This window comes from Aphanomyces astaci (genome assembly GCF_000520075.1).
Source record: "Aphanomyces astaci strain APO3 unplaced genomic scaffold supercont1.17, whole genome shotgun sequence".
Lineage (NCBI taxonomy): Eukaryota > Oomycota > Saprolegniomycetes > Saprolegniales > Verrucalvaceae > Aphanomyces > Aphanomyces astaci.
Window position 1 is genome coordinate 1,018,509 of NW_009798280.1, and position 18,055 is coordinate 1,036,563.

The 18,055-nt window shown below is 55.3% G+C and overlaps 6 protein-coding genes across 6 annotated transcripts; 2 read left to right on the forward strand and 4 right to left on the reverse strand.

Moving 5' to 3' along the window:
• Positions 1-1,859: 1,859 nt before the first annotated feature.
• H257_08142 (hypothetical protein) lies at positions 1,860-2,313 on the forward strand (the record flags this gene model as incomplete). The annotated part of the gene is made up of 2 exons (XM_009833930.1): positions 1,860-1,871; positions 1,960-2,313. 2 exons carry the CDS (start codon positions 1,860-1,862, stop codon positions 2,311-2,313), a joined length of 366 nt encoding a protein of 121 aa, XP_009832232.1.
• A 3,749-nt stretch (positions 2,314-6,062) lies between these two features.
• Positions 6,063-7,214, reverse strand: H257_08143 (hypothetical protein; the record flags this gene model as incomplete). Its single annotated transcript, XM_009833931.1, has 3 exons — positions 6,063-6,336; positions 6,402-6,972; positions 7,040-7,214. 3 exons carry the CDS (start codon positions 7,212-7,214, stop codon positions 6,063-6,065), a joined length of 1,020 nt encoding a protein of 339 aa, XP_009832233.1.
• Positions 7,215-7,719: 505 nt separating this feature from the next.
• Positions 7,720-12,415, reverse strand: H257_08144 (hypothetical protein; the record flags this gene model as incomplete). The annotated part of the gene is made up of 17 exons (XM_009833932.1): positions 7,720-8,131; positions 8,190-8,374; positions 8,558-8,579; positions 8,632-8,871; positions 9,025-9,159; positions 9,288-9,448; positions 9,498-9,537; positions 9,610-9,649; positions 9,697-9,833; positions 9,954-10,109; positions 10,170-10,343; positions 10,489-10,778; positions 11,190-11,494; positions 11,537-11,757; positions 11,820-11,943; positions 12,005-12,153; positions 12,261-12,415. 17 exons carry the CDS (start codon positions 12,413-12,415, stop codon positions 7,720-7,722), a joined length of 2,946 nt encoding a protein of 981 aa, XP_009832234.1.
• A 716-nt stretch (positions 12,416-13,131) lies between these two features.
• H257_08145 (hypothetical protein) lies at positions 13,132-15,577 on the reverse strand (the record flags this gene model as incomplete). The annotated part of the gene is made up of 4 exons (XM_009833933.1): positions 13,132-14,562; positions 14,619-14,864; positions 14,939-15,194; positions 15,324-15,577. The coding sequence occupies 4 exons, from the start codon at positions 15,575-15,577 to the stop codon at positions 13,132-13,134; spliced, it is 2,187 nt and encodes a 728-aa protein (XP_009832235.1).
• Positions 15,578-15,640: 63 nt separating this feature from the next.
• Positions 15,641-16,261, forward strand: H257_08146 (hypothetical protein; the record flags this gene model as incomplete). Its single annotated transcript, XM_009833934.1, has 3 exons — positions 15,641-15,758; positions 15,816-15,889; positions 15,971-16,261. 3 exons carry the CDS (start codon positions 15,641-15,643, stop codon positions 16,259-16,261), a joined length of 483 nt encoding a protein of 160 aa, XP_009832236.1.
• A 159-nt stretch (positions 16,262-16,420) lies between these two features.
• On the reverse strand, positions 16,421-17,107 carry H257_08147 (hypothetical protein; the record flags this gene model as incomplete). Its single annotated transcript, XM_009833935.1, has 1 exon — positions 16,421-17,107. The coding sequence occupies one exon, from the start codon at positions 17,105-17,107 to the stop codon at positions 16,421-16,423; it is 687 nt and encodes a 228-aa protein (XP_009832237.1).
• Between the last annotated feature and the right edge of the window lie 948 nt (positions 17,108-18,055).

An 18,055-nucleotide genomic window follows, 5' to 3' on the forward strand; every position in this document is an offset into this window, starting at 1 on the left:
CGGGTCTTTCCCCAAAGAAAAACTCTCCTCGTGGAATTCTCGACGCGGAAGGTGTTGTGCGAAACCGCCGGGTGTCACCGGACCGAGTGATCGTTGAGAACTTCTTCGGGCGAGTTTGCAGCTTGTGGAAGGTGTCCTATGCGACGTTCACGTGGAACCCCAAGTACTATGACAATATTCAACCACTCACGTTTGCTTTGACGAGCTACCATATTTCGTTAATGCCTTTGCGCGAAGCTGATTGGTTTTGGTATCGCTCCGTGCTAGCTCGCTACGAGTCTATGGTGAGTGTATGGCAGCGAAACGTGCGGAGAGCTAGCGCAACTCACGACTTCGTCGTACTCGACTACTTGCATTGAGTCGCAGTCGATTCCATGGTGCTCAACCCTTTTTGTCTCAATAACAAAATTGATTCATGATTTTGTTTTGTGGGTGTGAAGGTAGTAAACGGTTATGAAACAAGATATAAATTAGTTTATACCGTTAAACGGTTCGCTAAGGGGGTTTAAAATGAATATTAAAATAACAAAAAAAGTTAAAAGGTGGGTATTTGGAGCCTTTCACCCTTTTGTAACTGTTTACAACCGTTATTTATCCTTTACACTGTCTTTTTACCTATATGACCTAATTTTTTAACTCATTTTTTATTCCTCCTATAGGCTTATTTTTATTCAAAGAACTGGACGCTCGAGGCAAATACCCGAATGGCCACCTATTTCATCAGGAACTAGGGTACTTCGGAAATTTGCCGATGTTTTCAAAATTCTCCGATGTAGTTTCAGTTCAATCACGCTTAAGAGTTTTATTCGCAACTGCTACGGCAGTGCTTATATCAGTGAGACGCCCTGCTCAATCCTGGCCTTGGAACACTTTTCCAATAGAAGGCTGTATCTGGTTTAGTAATCTACTGGGGGAACGACGCAGTCTCTGTACGGATCGCGATGATGTGGTCGAAACATGTACAGGAACAACGGCAAACACATGGGGTGTTTAGAGGAAATACCATTATTGCGTTGTTTACCTTCTAACGTCGAAATCTTGGATGGTCACTTTACAGTCAGTACAGCTTGAGATACGGATACTTACGTAACCGGACGTACGTCATCCATTACCAACGTTGAGTGGCCAATTCTCTCACATTCTTCCGGACTTCAGGCCATACTCCTGATTTTACTAGACGAGGACTTAAAGCGGGCCAGACAAGAGAACGAGACACTTGGCCAGCTCGTGCGTGCCTACGAGCGAGTATATGCCGAGATCCAAAAGGCCTTCGACCGCATGCGCAAACGCATGTGCAGTCTAGCCTTCGAACGCAAGGTGTTTGAACATGAACGGCATCGCGAGATACGCATACGTTCCGTTCGTCCGTTTTGAAACTGGACGAATAAGCAAATCACTTTCGTGAATCCTGAAAACTGGAGCTTCTGGTCAACGTTTTCGAGGCGGGATGCGACAAGTCACTTTCCGTCGGTGAAGCCGTGCAACGGATCCGTCAGTCCAGAGGAGTGTATGTGATGGCTACGGTGCCACCAACACGAATTACTACGTCTCTGCTGGCCGTACCAACGCTTTCGGCGTTACCGCCCATACCATTACTACTGGTCATCGCATACGCCGCTATGCCAACGAAGGATGATCGGCCATGACAGCGAAAGACGGAGCCGTCGTGGAAGGGCAAGACATACCTTCCGTGACGACGAGCATCACTGTAACCAAAGGCAAATCTCTTGGTTCGTCGAAGACAGCTGTCGATGAAGAGAGCCGGACAACTGCACAAAAAAAATGGATGCGATACCTCCCGGTCGGATCCATATTGCCCGACTGAGATGGTCCCAACGCACCGCACGTGACTCGTTTCAATGATGCCGTCCGTAAGTTTTGGCGTCTGTACGGATAAAAACTGTGGGAGCGGACGTATTTCCGTATTCAACGAACCAGTTGGACTCCTTTATCCACCAGGTGGTATACTTGTACGCCGAGCTGCAGTTGTTGATGGGCAATACGGACTACGGTAACAGCCTCGTCCACTTCTTGTGCTTCCCTCATCCTGCCTGGCCGATCCTCACGTTGAAGCCGCCAACGCCGTGCGTCATTCTCGCAGAGGATCCCAAGCGGAATCATATCGTCGCCGACTATTGGCTCAAAGAATCGGTACGTTTGTGGCCCGACGTTCCGTCCGTGCCGCATCCAAGCGAACCCGGCAGCGTCGTGTATACGCACGACCTGGGGGCGACAGCGGCCTACGTCGCAACGCGCACCCAGCAGTCCAGTGTAAGCTCAAGAGTTGGAACCTCGACGCCTCCTCCATGCTAGCGAGTTTGGCCGCCACTACGAGAACTTTTGTCGACAAGAACTGCCCATGGTGTACGGAAACAGTTCGCCGACGACAAGCTGGGTCATGCTTGCACAAATCACGGATGTTGGTCATCGGCTACACACACTCACGCACGTGTAGTCGACACGAGGCTGACGCCGAGAACACTTCCCCCCAACAAGGGATGGCCGCACGCACGCTCGATGTCTTCAACCATTTCACTTTCGCCGTCTTCATTCATGCGGTCCTTGGTCCAACAACGGAAAACTATGGGCACGTCTTCATAGATCGAAAGGGCTGGCTCCCATGTGCACTCCAAATCCTCCAAGCCGTACCACTTGATCTTCAATTTCCAGACCGTATCGTGCATGCGTAGGTCTTGTACGGCCTCGACGAAGAACCTTTCATCTCCAAACGCAATCTGCGCCTTCAGGTCTTCGTCGACTTCAAGGCCGCCCTCGTAGTACATACACAGTCGACTGGCATGGTGCAGGACGATCGCGTCCGGTGGGACCAACTGTTGGACCTCCATGAGGTGGTCGGAAACCACCTTGACCACACGATACGGACTCTTCCAACGCAGTGTCAGCTTGCCAGGGTGTTTCAAGGCACGGGCCACCACGACGAAGTCGCCCAGCGCGAAGTTTGCCAACTTGACCGTACGATTTTCCCTTCCGCTGGATACGGGCCTTGTTTCGCTTGCCCGCAGCCGTTTCAGTCACTTGCTTGTGCATCACAGACAAGGCGTTCGCAAGGCCCACCACATGTCGCTTGGCTTCAGACTGAATCCAATCAATCGTGGCGACTTCCGCACCTTCCGCACGGACAAGGCCAGACAATGGCGGGGTCGCTTGTAGGCCGGTAAACGCCGTTATTGGTGCAATTCCGCCCATACGGTCCGCAGGTTGCTGGTTCAGGGCGGACTGGACAAGTGGCAGGGCTTTCGGCCACTCCATGGGTTGCAGCCGCATCTCTCTGCACAGTGTTTTCAACGTCCGTACGATGATGCGGTTCACAACTTCCACGGTTCCGTTCGCCCAAGGGCAGTGCGGGGTAACAAAATATTAGTGCACGCCGAACATGCGGCCGATGGTGCTCACCATCTCGTTCTTGAAATGGGACCCGCAGGCCGACACCCAAGTCTTCACCACACCAAACAGACCGAACCATTCCATAAGAGCAGCGGCCGTTACGACCGCCGTAGCCGTCGCGCTTGCGTGCAGACGGACAAACCCGCTCATGTCGTCTTTCATCACCAAGACGTTCTTCAGTCCGTCCGCCGCTTCAGCAAAGGACACCCAGTCGAAGTGAATCAACTCGTTGGGCTTCGTCGCGTGCAACGCCTCGCCCCACGGACGGGGTACGGACTCACCATCCACGACCATGCAATGGAGGCACGCCGTGACAAATTTTTTGACGTCCATCTTCAAGGTCGTCCACTCGAAAACTTCCGATACGAACTCCGTAGTCGCCTGAACTCGTCGGTGTCCGGCCACGCCGGCATGAGCGACGCGGATACGGGTTTGCATGTCCACCGCGTCATCTGGGATTCATATCTTGCCATACGCCGGTTGGAGACACTTCTTCTCCGGACTCCAGGTCGCGCACCGTTCGCAGTCCGTATGAGCCCGTTGCAGCTCCGTAATACGGTCCGCCGTAGGCCATAAGAACGTGTCCGTACGTAAAGACGAGACCAGTGCCAACTTCTGCATACGGGCGCCATAAGCCTCCATTGGAACACTTCCCCAACGACTGAGCAGATCGGCCCATAAGTTGTCTTCGCCGGCCACACATTCCACCACGTAGGGGAACGTAGTCATCGTCAGCGCCCAACGTTGAAGCTTGTGCGCCTGATACTTGGCCATGTTGGAGTTCGACCCCAACGGGTTGAACATGTACACGAGATTACGGTGATCCGTAAACAGACAGAACCCGCCTGGCCGTATGAGGAGGTACTCAAGTCGCTTGCAGGACTCCACCACCGCAAACGCCTCCTTCTCCACTATATGACACGGTTCGCTCGCGCCACGGAACGCTCCATTCAGAAATGCCAACGGCTCGTGCCGCTGGTCGATCGCCGCCAAAGCAAGCTCCTCGACCGGTACTTGAGTCGCCATCGCCCCCCAATATCCTTCGCTCGCGTCCGCATTGAGGCAAACCATACGATCCGGATCTGGGTGGGTCAAAGGCACCATAGATTTCAATGTCGACTTGATACGGTTGAAACACGCCTGATGATCGTCACACCAACCGACGGAACTCAACGCCACACGGGTCAACGCGGTCTTCTTACGGGAGTCGGCTGCTTTGGCCGAGATGTCCATAAGTTTCGTCAACGGGGCCACCAGCTCCGTATAATGAGTGATGTTCGCACGTATCCAGTTCGTAGCACACAGGAACCGTTGGAGGTCCGCGGCCGTCTGTGGCGGCTCCAAATCGCAAAGGCCTAGCACTCGACCCGGAGCATGCGCCACGCCGTCCGCTGAGATCTCCTTTCCGCACCATACGGTCTTCGTCGTGAAGAACGAACACTTGCCCGGATGCAACTTGAGACCGTACGTCTGGCATACGGTCAGTACTTGACGGAGCAAATGTAGCAAGTCGTCCATATTCTCGGCGTATCCCAGCAGGTCGTCGAGCCAACCGAGCAGACCGTGCATGAGCATGTCTCCGAACAGCTCGTCCACAACGCCTTGACAGTACGCCACCGCATCCGACTGGCCCATCAGCACCCGCGTTGGAGTGACAACCCCGACCGGCTTCATGAAAGAGTAGTGCTCCTGGGAGTCAGGGTGTAAGGGCAATTGCCAATAACCCTTCATCCAGTCCAGAGTGAAGTACATCGTAGAGCCTTGCAGTACGGACATCGCAACTTCTAAGTTGGGCATCGGCCATGGCTTCGTCTCCGCACATGCGTTGATCGGTCTTGCGTCGATCGTCATCCGTAGGTCGCCCGGATCGGGACGATACGGGCGACCTAACGTGACCGAGAGTTACGGTACACCAAACCGGCTTCTTCAAGCTCACGTACGTGCTTCTCCAAGTACGCCACATGAGTTGGTGGGTAACGCCGAAGTCCTGACTTCACTGGAACGGATCCGGGCTTCAGTTGCACCTTCAACGGCACCCCTTGACCGGAGGATCCCGACCGAACTTCACACGGAATACGTCCTTGAACTCCACCAGTACGTCTTGTAAGCGCCGTACGGACTCTTCATCCATGCCCTGGGAAGCGGCGTCGGCAACTTTGCTCATCAGCACCGTACGGACCGGATCGTCGTCGACTTGCCCGTCGTCTGTGGGGTACGGGTCCGTACCCCTGTCTGGAGTCGCGCAACACATCCCTTCGTCGTCGTCGATGTCGTCCACCAACGTCTCTTCCATACGGAGGGTTCGATGCATCGCCTCACCGGGCGTCGCGATCGACTGGTCGGTAAAGTCCCATTCCGCTTGCTTACGACGAGCGTTCTCGAGCAATGTCTTGTCGCTGTAACCCAGCTTCTGCATGACCGGCAGGCCTAAGGTCAGTTCCACGCTCGCCACAGCTTCGTCGACCCATACGCGCAACCCGCGCAACATCAAGGGTCCACATCCGGTCTTCCGAAAACGGACTTGCTTGGTCACGACGACCGGTCGACTGTCCGCTCCGTACGGCCGTAGGGAAAACGGTTCCATGGTTGTGATCTCTGGCGCAGCACCCGCTGCCATACGGTGTCCATTTCCACGTCCACCATCCCTTCGTCCACGATCACCGTCGCTCCGTCCACGGCCGAGGGTTCGTCCGTGTGCCTTGAGGAGCTTCACTGCTTCCTCTTCGGTGATACCCGGGCACTCCCGTACGCGATGGCTCGTAGACTTGCACTTCAGACAGCCGTTCGCTGACGTCAGCCCAGGTGGTGCCTGGGGCGTCGTCGCTGTCGCTGGTGCCCGTGGTGTCGACTGAGTCGGAGCCGTACGGAGTCCGTGTGTACCGCCTTGGTTCGTCTTGGGCGGATCCGGCTTCGCAGCTGGCGTCGTATCTTCTTCGTAACCGACGAACCGTTCGTGCCCGATCGGGTACTCCGGCAATCACCGTACGAAACGGTACACGCCCTTCTTCAACGGCTTGTTGCGTGTCAACGCCATCTGCTCAGTCACGGCACGATAGAGCGACACCGGCTTGACCGCGTCCGTAATGATCTTGACGATCGCTGGGCTTTCTTCCTTGATCACCCATTCCTGACGGTCGCGACGGATGGCGGCTGCCAGTCCATCAAACATCTTCCCAATACGTGAGTCGGCATCTTGTACGGACATGTCAAACACGACAGCCGCCTTGATCCGTTTCTTGAGCGTGTCCAGCGCCTGTGGGTCGACGTCGTAACCTTGCCGGAACCACGCAACCCATTCGGCTTCACAGTCAGTCACTTCATACGGGCCCTTACCCATATCCCACTCAGCAATACGTTGCTTGCTAGCTGGATCGATGCATGCGTTCACCGGCATGACGAACGGTTTAGTCCCATTGACGGTAAGGGCCGTTGTCTGGCTGATGTACAAGTTGTACGCGGCCATAAACGTACGGCGTTCCTCCTTGGTCGATCCCTTGAACTTCGGATGTTTCGGGAGGGCCGGAGCGTTGTGCAGGTACACATCCGTCTGGCCCATGCCACGTCTTCCTTCTCCGCGGGCGGGACATCCGTAGGCGCCGTGCTGTCAGGCGCTGGACCGGTCGGCCGTCCGTACGTCCATGACTCGTCCACTGCCACCGACTGTTGGCGTCCTTGGGGTGATCGAAACAGTCGCCGCACCGTCTCTTGGCTCCGCGGCCTTCCGTGGTCTTGGAAACGGCCTTGGAATGCAGATCCGGCCGTCGGACTTGCGGAGCGATCCGAACGGGATCGATCTTCGCGTTCTTCATCGTGGTCGCTGCCAGGGAGCTCTACGTTCATGGCACGGTCGTTCCCACTCGAGAGGTCTTCCATGCGTTCAGATGCTAGCGTGTCTAAAGACAGCTAAAGAATTCTTTGTTGTCTTGCGCCGGTGTTCACAACCGACGGTTACCGTGTTCACAACGGTGACCTCGATGACAAATCCAAAAGTGATCTTCATTATCAATCATGTCTAAGTTCTTCCTCACAACCAATCATCTGCTACAGTCCACCTGAGCCACTGAATAACTTGGTTGCGCAACCATCATGCACATCCGGACACGGATGTTGGTCATCGGCTACACACACTCACGCACGTGTAGTCGACACGAGGCTGACGCCGAGAACAGTAATAAACGAGGCGTAATCGGTCAATCTCGAACGTGGCGCAATAACAAAGACCACCTGCGTGTTCCACGAGGTACTCAGGCTCAGCGTTCGGACGTTTCCGTTTGTCCGAGACCTTCGATATCGGGGATTCCAGGTTCGTGTACGCTAAGTCTCCGTCAGGGAATCGACTCGCCCTGCAAAGCTGCTTTCCGGCAACAACTCAGAGGCAAGCCACGCGTCGTTCTGATCGCCCTCGTCGAACGCTGGGCTCCGGTCGTTATCCGATGGCGTGCGGCGCAGCAACCGTTCTGGTATGTCGACATCCTTCGCACGAGACCAATACCCGTGGAATTTGTTCAATCGGTCCACGTTGATGGGCACCACCCAGTCCGGATGAGATGGAAGGTAGATACGGAACGTATTCTCACCTTGACGAGAATGGATACGGTACGGACCGTACCAATAGCAAGCGAGCTTCTTGATGGGTTTATCGTTCTCATCCGTTGACTTGCGAAAGTACTGATGCAACCATACGGAGTCCGCAGGTTGATAATCCGCTTGCTTTGTTCGTCCGTCGCTGTAGCCGAACGGTTCTGACCAATTGGGATTCCACCAATCGTCATGTTTCCTGGAACCATGCAAACTGCTTCCATCGCCACTGAGGAAGGTCATCCAACTTCCATGGTGTGTCCTGATTTGTAAACACGATGTCCAACGGCTGGATCGGGTCGAGTCCAAACAAACAGAAAACCGGAAAGACGCCGAGCGTCGACTGGTAGGCCGTACGATACGCGAACAACAGGCGAGGTAAGTACACATCCTAATCCGTCAGTACCGAGCTCACTATCATCTTCAGCATCGTAGCTATGGTGTGGTTGAAACGCTCAATCAGCCCTTGACCCTGCTGATGTCCTGGGGCGCTCGCCATCTTCTCGATTCCCAACGTTTAATATATTGAGTGGGCCAACTGGGAAACAAAGTTGGTACCTCGATCCGACAGTACCCGTATCTGCACACGCCCTCGCCTACGAACACACGGACGTCGACGACTTAAAATTCGGAACTGCAAATGCCTACGGCCAGCGTGTGAAGTAGGCGACGATTATCTGGACAAACTTGTTCCCATTCGCAGTCGGAGGGAACGGACCCAACGCGTCAACAACCACCATGCTGAACGGACCCTTCAATCTGTACACCGGCATGCGCTGGAGCTTTCCGTTTCTCCACGGTGTGGACCCTTTAGAAGCACCGCAGTGAACGCACAGCCGACAATACTCTGCCACATCTTCGCGCCACCCTTTCCAGTAGCCCACTCGCCTGACTCTCTCCGTAGTCCGTATCACACCAAAATGACGCGACAAGGCTGAATCATGACACAATTCCAACACGAATGAGAGAAAGGGGAATCACGGACACCAAAGTCGTCACAGCATTGCGCAGAGGTGACTTGATAATCGCCCGTCGGTACACGATGGTTTGATCGCGTCTCGATCAAACGGAACGGCTTCCTCCAACAGGTACGCCTTTATTACCCGTATGAACGTATCCTTGGCTTGTTCTTCCGTGAGAAGATCGGAAGGCACATTGTACGAGTTGTCCAAGGGACTATCGATACATGGGGGACTTCCAGACTTAGGTCGACAATACCGGTACGGTCCGCTTCCAGGAGTGGAAGGTCCGTTTCTTCACCCCTCTCGGGCTCCGTTTCTCCTTGTTCACTTGGACCATCGTACATTCCCGTAGCTCTTTCCGTACGTAATAAGCCCCGGCCGTACTGCTCCGTATGTCGCCGGCCCGTTGCCGTAACTTCCGGACTTAAAACGTCCAACCCCATACGCTCCATAAGCGTTTCTTCCGGGTCCGTATCTGTTGGCGCCGTGCGCATCGTATCCGCCTCGCACAGGTCAGTATCAGCTCTCATACGGCGTGTTTTATGTACGGACTGTCTCGTCCGATACGGTCAGTTCGGCTTGACACGAGTAGCTACCATCATACGGGTCGTGGAAACATGGGTGCCTTCCGCACCTTCTGACTGAGTCGCCAGACCTTCCGTACCAACTGTTGCCAACTCCGTACAGTCCGCACCCGTCGGTTCCTGGGAGATTACGGATATCTATAGTCTCGATAGCCCATCCGCACAACCTATGCTTACTCCCGGTCGATGCGTCACAGTGAACGTAAACTCTGCAAGTGGGAGACCCAACGAGCCAGCGTAGCGTTGGTTGAGTTTGATCCAGACTTGGACAACCAAGCCAACGCTGAATGGGACCAAGCCAACGCTGAATGATCCGTGAACAACGTATAGCGACGATGATCCAAATACTCACGGAACTTGCTCGTAGCCAAGACAATCCCGTAGTATTCAATTTCTGAAGTGCCGTCCTTCTTGCTGATCCAACGTTTCTGGGTTTGGTTCAACCACCTGGCTAGCGTAAGCAATCGCCCGCTCTCGGCCGTTCTGCTTCTGCATCCAGACGGTTCCAACGGCAATGGAGCACCCGTCCACATACACGATGAACGGAAGCTCGAAGTCTGGGTACGCCAAAATCGGGGGACTTGACAATGCTCACTTCAACTTGTCCAGTGCGACGTCGCAGTCAACGTCCCATTCGTACCGTTCCGCCGTCTTCAGTCGTACCAACGGTCTCGACGCCCCGCTATCGATCAATGCGGACATCTTCGCGCAATTGAGCGAAACAACCTTAAGGGGCACCAAGTTGTCACTACCCACGTGGTAGATCAACCGTTTCGGAACCACCACGTCGTCTTCCTTCACCGCGTACAACTCACTATTGTGGTCACTCACCAACCGTTACGATGGCGCCGCATCTTTTCATCATCCACACTCGGTATGAACAAGGGATCTGTGTCAAGTAAGGGGTTCATGTGTCCGGACGTCGGATCGGGTGCAGGTGGAATCCGACTAGCCGTTACCGAGCACACCAGCGTATGCCTACTGTATGACGCTGCATCGCGGACACACACGACGACGCCTTCTCTGCGAAGTGGACTAGGTGGTGAAACGCCAGCCGAGTCAATTCACGTCGAAGCGAGAAAAAATGCCAGTTGAGACGCCAAACTTCGCCAGGGCGTCTCGTAGACTCCAAATCCGTCAACGTTATCGACGCCGTAACCCCGAGCGCTTCAAATACGTACGCCGCTCGGCCGTAGAACCAAACTTGTTTCGTGGGCTGTGGACGAAAACCCACCGTAGCCACGACAGCCTGACGTAAGCGTCCACCTTCACCGTCCGACCAGCCACCGACTCGACAAGAGGACCTACGCTCGGTATTTCGTCCACCCGAAGGTATTTGCGTTGGAATCTGGCCCAGTGCGTAGTCGCCACAAGCGCCGTACGTTCGTCGTTGAAATTGCGATTAGAACAACGAGACTCTTCACACGTAACTAGAGCGTTCGCGAACCACTGAAGCCAACGCTTAGGATCATCCAAATCCGCAGGTGATTCCAAAAGTTGAGTCTGCGTCTGTAAGTTTGCGCTTGATTGCATGAATGATCACTTCCGCGATTTCTTGATGTGTCGGGTTTGCGCGCCAGGTCACCGATTTTTCGGACTTGGTTCGCAACGTCCGCTTTGGTCAACGGCAACATCCGTTCTTCTATGTCAACGTGCAGACCTTGACGATTCCCGGAAAATCGCCTGTGATGATGTTTTCTATCTGGGTTGGAGTGAACACGGGCTCTACAACGACTTCCAGTTGATTCGGAGGGACTTTGGCAATCCCGTACGGAGCGAACACAGTCTCCACAGCTGCCGTAAGGTCCGTACGATATCCTACCACATCATCGTGGGCGTCAGGAATGCCGACCAGTTTGCTCAAGGCCTCGGATGCACTTCCGCACACAACAGACTCCATCCGTCCCTCTACGACTGGGTCGAGTGTCGTGTCAAAATCGACGAACACAAGCTCACCGATCGCGTCTGCTGATGTTGTCAGCACCAGACGGCAAGATTCGATTGTACCGTCACACGGGACGGGCAACTCTGGCCACGTCGCTCGCTGTAACTCCACAGTGTCGCCATCCTTCGTCGCGCCACGCGGAACTGGCAATCCCGCCAGTATCGTCCGCGAAATCAGCAATTCTGCCAATCCGACTGTCGCGTGGTCAAGTTTACCTACCCTGTGTTCCTTCTCTGAACGCTGAACTTCACCCTGAGCCTGCATCCCCGCGGGCTTTTCACACCTTTTTGTATACGTACAGCCTTCTCCTCTACCCAACGTAACCGTTCCCTGACTCCGTGCTACCGTCGAGTCTTCTCGCACAAATTCTTCACCGACCGCAGGACTTTCCACCGGGTCTTCACTTCAACACCGTCCGTACGCGTCTCTTCTCGACCCATTCGAGGGTCTTCACGCGGAACCGGCAACTCTACCGACTCCGTATTTCGTGTCCGATCTGGCAATCCCAAAAATTCACGCCACGAACCAACTGCTCGGGTCGTCCGTTTGTTCTTTTTTCTCTTCACCGTCCGGCCGGATGACCGGATTTTCACTTGCCACAGGCCGACCCGCGGGCCCGCCACGCGGCACCCATATGCGCTTCGACACCTTCGTCATCTTTCCTTGTTTGCCGCGTCGCCTATCAACCAACGCAGCCGTCTCGTCTTGTCTCGCAGAAGTCTTGTCAGGAGGACCTTCCACCGCAGCCGCATACGTAGTGGCGAATGAGATCGTCGGCGTATGTACTCCATGACCCAGCCTAGGATGCGATCGAAGCATTTTAAGCAATCCTTGGATATAAGGAAGAGCTCTTCCTGCCGGCGTTCTGCGCGTTCGATGAGGAGTGAGGTGAGCACGGCTACAGCTTGGACAGTGCGGTCCCACTGAAATCCGTTTTGCATCTCCTGATTGGGTAAGCAGGGGGAGATGTAATCCCGTATAACGGTAAAAATTCTGAACAGTGATGTGGCGCCAAGGAGGAAGGCCAGGGTTGAGGTGTACAACGCCGTGGGCAGTGGCCGATTTGGCGAGGTATATCATCTGTTTGCGTCCGAGGATCGGGGGAATAGGCCAGTGCGTAAGATCAGGTTGATGATGGTTCGTTCCCGTTCACGAATGCACACCGGGGCAGACACCCCCATAACCTGGGGGCACTCTCGTACGGAGACTGTGGTCGCAGCGTGCTTGCATAGCTTCATCGTATTGATAGGTGTCCCATGTGGTGCCCGCGGGGGGTTGGAAGGCCTGCGCGACGACGTCTGGGCGATCCATATCATGGAGGAGCCAGTCACGGACAAAGTGTGGGACTTGTAGGCGGTCGAAGTGTAGGCTGGTATCTAAGTGCCGAGGTAGTATTTTTCGCGGGGGGGATCCAGTTGTCAAGAAGCAGTCGGAGTCCTGCGGCATCTGCAGGAGATATTATGACACTCTGGATGGGAATGGGTGAAGTGGGTGCTCCGAGTGCTGATCAGAGGCATTTCCGGGTTTGGCGGCCTTGGAACAAAGCGGTTCTTTGTTGCACGCGGGTTTATCGGATGCAGGTGGTACGCCAGTCGCGTCGTTTGCGACATACATTTTTCCAGCGTGCGATGCCCTGGCGTAGCCAGCAGTCCCAGTCTTAGGTGTTGGCCTGTGCAGTGGGCATGGCAGTCCACCAGTCACCGATCGCTATAGCGTCAGACCGGTGCAAGCACGTGGATGGGAGAAGGTTTGGATTGCGGATCCATTTGTACCATTCCACCATGTGGGCAAGTCGGATATATTCGGTCCCCATAATAGGGGTTGTGGCTTCATGGATGCGGAGCAGGTGATGGAGCTGTGCAGTGCATCGGTTGGTGCGTTGGATCGCCACTGCCCTGTTGAGGGCCTTCCGAGTTTGGCTGGTTCCCCCCCACTTGATTTTGGCGCTGGTGTATAGGATATCATAGAGGTTTTGGACCGCCGCCTTAAGCCAGTCGGTGGTACCTTGCGGGACTACGTCGTCCGCATGGGGGGTGCCGTGTCCTGTGGTCTGTGTGGTGGCCTGTGCAAGCCATTGCCATTCCTGGTCGGTTGCCTCGCGGTGAGCCGCAGGCGGGTCCTGGCAGTACGTACCGATGAGGGTTAGGAGAGAGCCTTTTCCAAGGCGAACACAAATGGAGATACTGCGACCCGAAGGGAAGTAGGATGTACGCCGGGCATCGATGCGTGCGTGCCAGCATATCATACAGGATGCTGACTCTGTGGTTACTGATGGCCATAAGGTGAGATGTGAGGCAGCCACTGGGTGTGGGGGTCCAGAGTTGTGTGGCCTTGTGTGTGGGAAGGTCGGAGTCGGCGAGATGAGAAAGTCCAGCGCGCTGGCATGGAACCAGGTGGCCAGCTCATCTCCCAGTTTACCATACGTGTTTTTATTGATGTTGGTCGATGCAATACGCAGGCTATCTATCAGGTGGGGGTGCCTTGCCTGGGTCACCAATGTAGGCTTCTTTGAGGGATTCACGCCGGAGCATGTTATCGAGTTGGTGTCTGGCTGTGTCGGTCTCAGTGGGGGGAGAGGAAGGCGCTGGATCCGCAAGGTGCGTCGGCGGTGGCGTTTTCGGGGGGAGATGGTGTCGGGGGCATTCGGCGGGGGTGGCTGTAGCGCGTCCGCAGTGCGGGCATCGAGGAGCTCGGAGTTGTTAGAGTCTGACGAGTACGGATCCGGCAGGTGGCCGAAGGTAAGGACTGGAATGGCGGGGTGTAACGGTGGTGTGAGTAATGGTGGTAGGGGCGGTGGCGGTGATAACAAATGGGTGGCAGCGGCCAAAGGGGATAGCAGGAGAACCAGAGCAGTAGGCTCAGGATCCACCATGTTCCAGACTAGGGGCGTTGCCGGGGTGTCGTCGGTCTGGTCGGACACCCCGCGGTTAGTTTGACGCCATCTGTTCGTCCGGCTCCGGGTCCATTTATTGTCGGGGCCTTGGCCAAGGGCTGTTGGTTCATCCTCCTCGGAGACGAGTAAGTTCTCAGAGGAGTCGGTGACGGGTGGCATGGGTGCGGTGGGCGTTGGCAGGTAGAGGCCCGAGGCCTGCCAGACGGACATGTGGGGGATATAGATTGCATGGCTTGCAGGAGTGTGTGGACACCGGATTCGAAATAGGGGAGCCGTGCGGCTAAGGCGGCCTGTTGGGACTCGTGTTGTGCGACTGCGGTGTTCAGTCGGATGTGTGCTTTGGTGCGTAAGCGGTTGTCTTCCGCTTGGAGGAGTTCCGCGGCTTCACGTAGGTGTCGTTCCTCTATGAGGCGCGCATCCAGTGTGGAAAAGGCAGCGCTGGAGGCGGACACAAGTGCGGTGAGGGCTTCTTTGGCGGCCTGGAGGGACTCAACCTCCTGTCGGAGTGTGGTCGTGGCCGATACGATGCGTTGGTCCACGTATGTGGAGAGCTCATGTCGGAGGTATATACTGAAGTCTGTGTTGGGTCCGGGGACCGGAGCCGGGTGGCGCTGGAGGGGCAGTTGCCAGGCCTGGGGTGGGTGGTCCTCCGGGGTGGAGTGCTGGGAGGCGGAGCGGGGGTATTATCCCGCGCGGCGGTGTCTACTGGTACTGCGCGCGTGTGTGTCCGGGCTCCGTATGTCCCTGCGAGCGGTGGATGTGTGCTGGGATTTGCTGCGGGCGCGATCCCGTGGGTCGAGATAGGTGAAGCGGTCACAGGGTTGGTCCTGGTGGTCGTCCACAGTCGCGGCACTGTACCGGTGTAGCGGATGGGCGGGGGCGACCAGTGAGGTTATGCAAGTGGACGGCAATGTCACGGATATAGAGTCTGGTGTCGCAATGCGCCAGAGGTGGACCAGAGAAAGGCAATGGGCGCTGGGGTGTCGAACGTTAGGGTGGCATAGCCGTCACCTGTGATGTCGACGTCTGGGGTGGGGAGGCGTGAGCCGCGGAGGGCGGCGAGGGTGTCCTCAGTAATAGTTGTGAGTTGTGGGGGACGACCAATGCGGACTTTGGTATCCACAAGCGTGACAGCACTGGTGGTCTGCGGGTGGAAGAATGTGGATGCGGGGTTGTCCCAGCAGAGTTCACGTAAGGGAAGGGGCTTCATGGAGGGGGGGCAAATCCAGTCGGTTGGGGCCAGCCACGTAAGTTGGCGTATACAGATTCTGCCATGCTCTGGCTGGGGGAAGACGAGGCGGAAGCGATACTGGCCTTCCGAGGGCCAGGTAACACAGCCTATGGCAGCCCAGTGGTCACGTGGGCCATGAGTTCCGGACATCCGGGCGTGGGTTTGAACGATTGCGTCAGTTGCCCCAAGGGCTCTTAGGGCACACATGAGATCCCAGGGGTGAGTTTGGATGGATTGCGGTATTCGAGTTGGTGGAAAAGAGAACCCGTTGTCGAGCACGCCAGCGTGTTGGTAGACCATAACCACAGAGATGTCGCGGAGGAATAGATAGCCACGACGTGGTGCTGACCAGGCCTGGATGGTGCGTTGTAGGGGGTCCCCGAGGAACTGCTGGCTGTGTTCCAGGAGGCCGCCGCGAAAGGTAAGGCCGAATCGTTCCTGACAGGCGTCCTATATCTCTCGACGGTAGTTGAGTATGCTGAGATGTTCTTCCGGAGGTTGGAGCTACAGGTTGATGGAGAACTGTATACGGACTTTGGCATCGGCGCAATGGCGCTCCACTTCAGTGATATCGTCAGCGGTGAAGCCTTGGAAGAGGTATTTGTCACGTTCCCAGTAACGTTGCATGGTGCGGAACATGATCGGCTGGCCATCGTCGTGTAGGTTGCGGATGTCCGGAAATTGAAGGGCTGTGGTGGTGTCATACTCCTCTAGGTCATCTTCATCGAAGGTTGGGCCAGCTAATCCGTGCTCGGTCTGTGCCGGTTCGTAGGGGCTCGGTTGGTATTTCGGGGTGGGCGGATAACGCTTGTTGTGGTATCGCTATGTCGGCGGGAGGCGAAAAGAGGGGTATGAAAAGTCAAGGTCTGGTTCAATGTCTAAGTGGTGGTGTTTGACAGGTGGCCGCGGTGGGCGGGTACGAGGCCCAGTGTGGGGGGTGGGATGGATGTGGGCCTGTCCAGGTGGTGTTGGGGCCAGTGAGGTTAGTGTGTCCTCAATAGTTGTTTGGATGGTGCGCTCGGTGGGGTTGGGCACAGTTGGACGAGTTTGGGCCCAGCATACTGCATTGTGGACGATGCCGAGTGTTGAGTACCCAGTGGGTATGTATCCGTTGGTTGGTGCGGGCTTTTCTGCCCAATGGGGGATTGGGTGGATCTGATGGGATGGGAGTAGGGAGTGGGATATCCAGGTGGTGGGGACAAGTGGGCCGTGTAATGTGTCGTGACTGGGGCTTTGGCAGTTGGTGTGGGGGTGGTATGTGGTGGTCCAGAGCGTGACGCAGGGCCGCTTCTGGTTTGGTGGTAGTGCAGCAGATGAAGGACGTGGGTCAGGTGCTGAGGCAGGAGTAGGCATGGACTTTGCAGTTGAGGGGGCAGATCGCGTGATAGTGGGACCCGTGTGAGTGGGCAGTGGACTCGTGCGTCTGTGCATAGGTTGCGTGAGGATTGATGTGCGTGGAGGCGGAAGCAGTGGCTGCAGACGAGATAAGATGGGAGTGACGTGTCCCATGTGGTTGGATGGTAGTTATAGGAGTTTGGTAAGTCCCATCGTGGGCAATAATGGGTGCATTGGTAAGTGCAGAAAAAATGGGGAGGCTGATCGGATGAGGCACCAGTGCGTTTTGCTGGGGTTGACGCCAAATGTCGGGAAGGGAGCTATGTGTGGATGAGCCTTTGGCCGCCTTGAAGGTGTGGGTGGGATGGGTCAGTCGTGATCGGAAAGGTAAGCGGCCGGTTGTGGGAGCTGTGTGACATCTGGGAGGGGCTGGTTGTCGCCATGTATCCGTGTGGTGTGGTTGATTAGCGGTCCGTTTGCTCCTGTTGGGTTCGTGGCGAGCGATGAGCGTGTGTGCGGCACACTTTGTTGCCGGGCAGTGACAGGCTGGTCAAAAGGGGGCACCGTGACCCACTTGTAGGTTACCAAGTAAGTATGTGTGGGAAGTTTTTGTAGATAGTTAAGAACTTGGAAGTTCAATGAGCGGAGATATGACAATTCCGCTGGCGATATGGGGCCACTCATTTACGCAATTCCACAGCCATACGAAATACGTACAGTGCGCGCCATGTACTTAAAGCCACCCTGTTTTTCTGTGCTATCAGCAGTTTATGCGTTCAATTCGCCCAAACGGATTGTGTTATCATCGCAATGGTGGTCATGGGCTACTATGCAGGCTGTTGGAGTGAATGAAATTGAACACTTCGCGAAAAATAGACAGAAGTCAAATTTGGGGTGCGACAGGTACTTAAAGCCACCTTACATATTTCAACAAATTCAAAGAAAAATGTCCAGGATTATAGCACTTTTATGCTACTAGTACTTCGTCTTGTCCCCACGTGCAAGCACAACTTCACTGCAGCGCTTAGGCATTGATGCAATGAGCTTATTAAGGTAGGATTGTGACAAGCTATTCCAAGCCCTTTTAATCGCCGAAATTAGCGCTTCTTTCGTCATAAATTG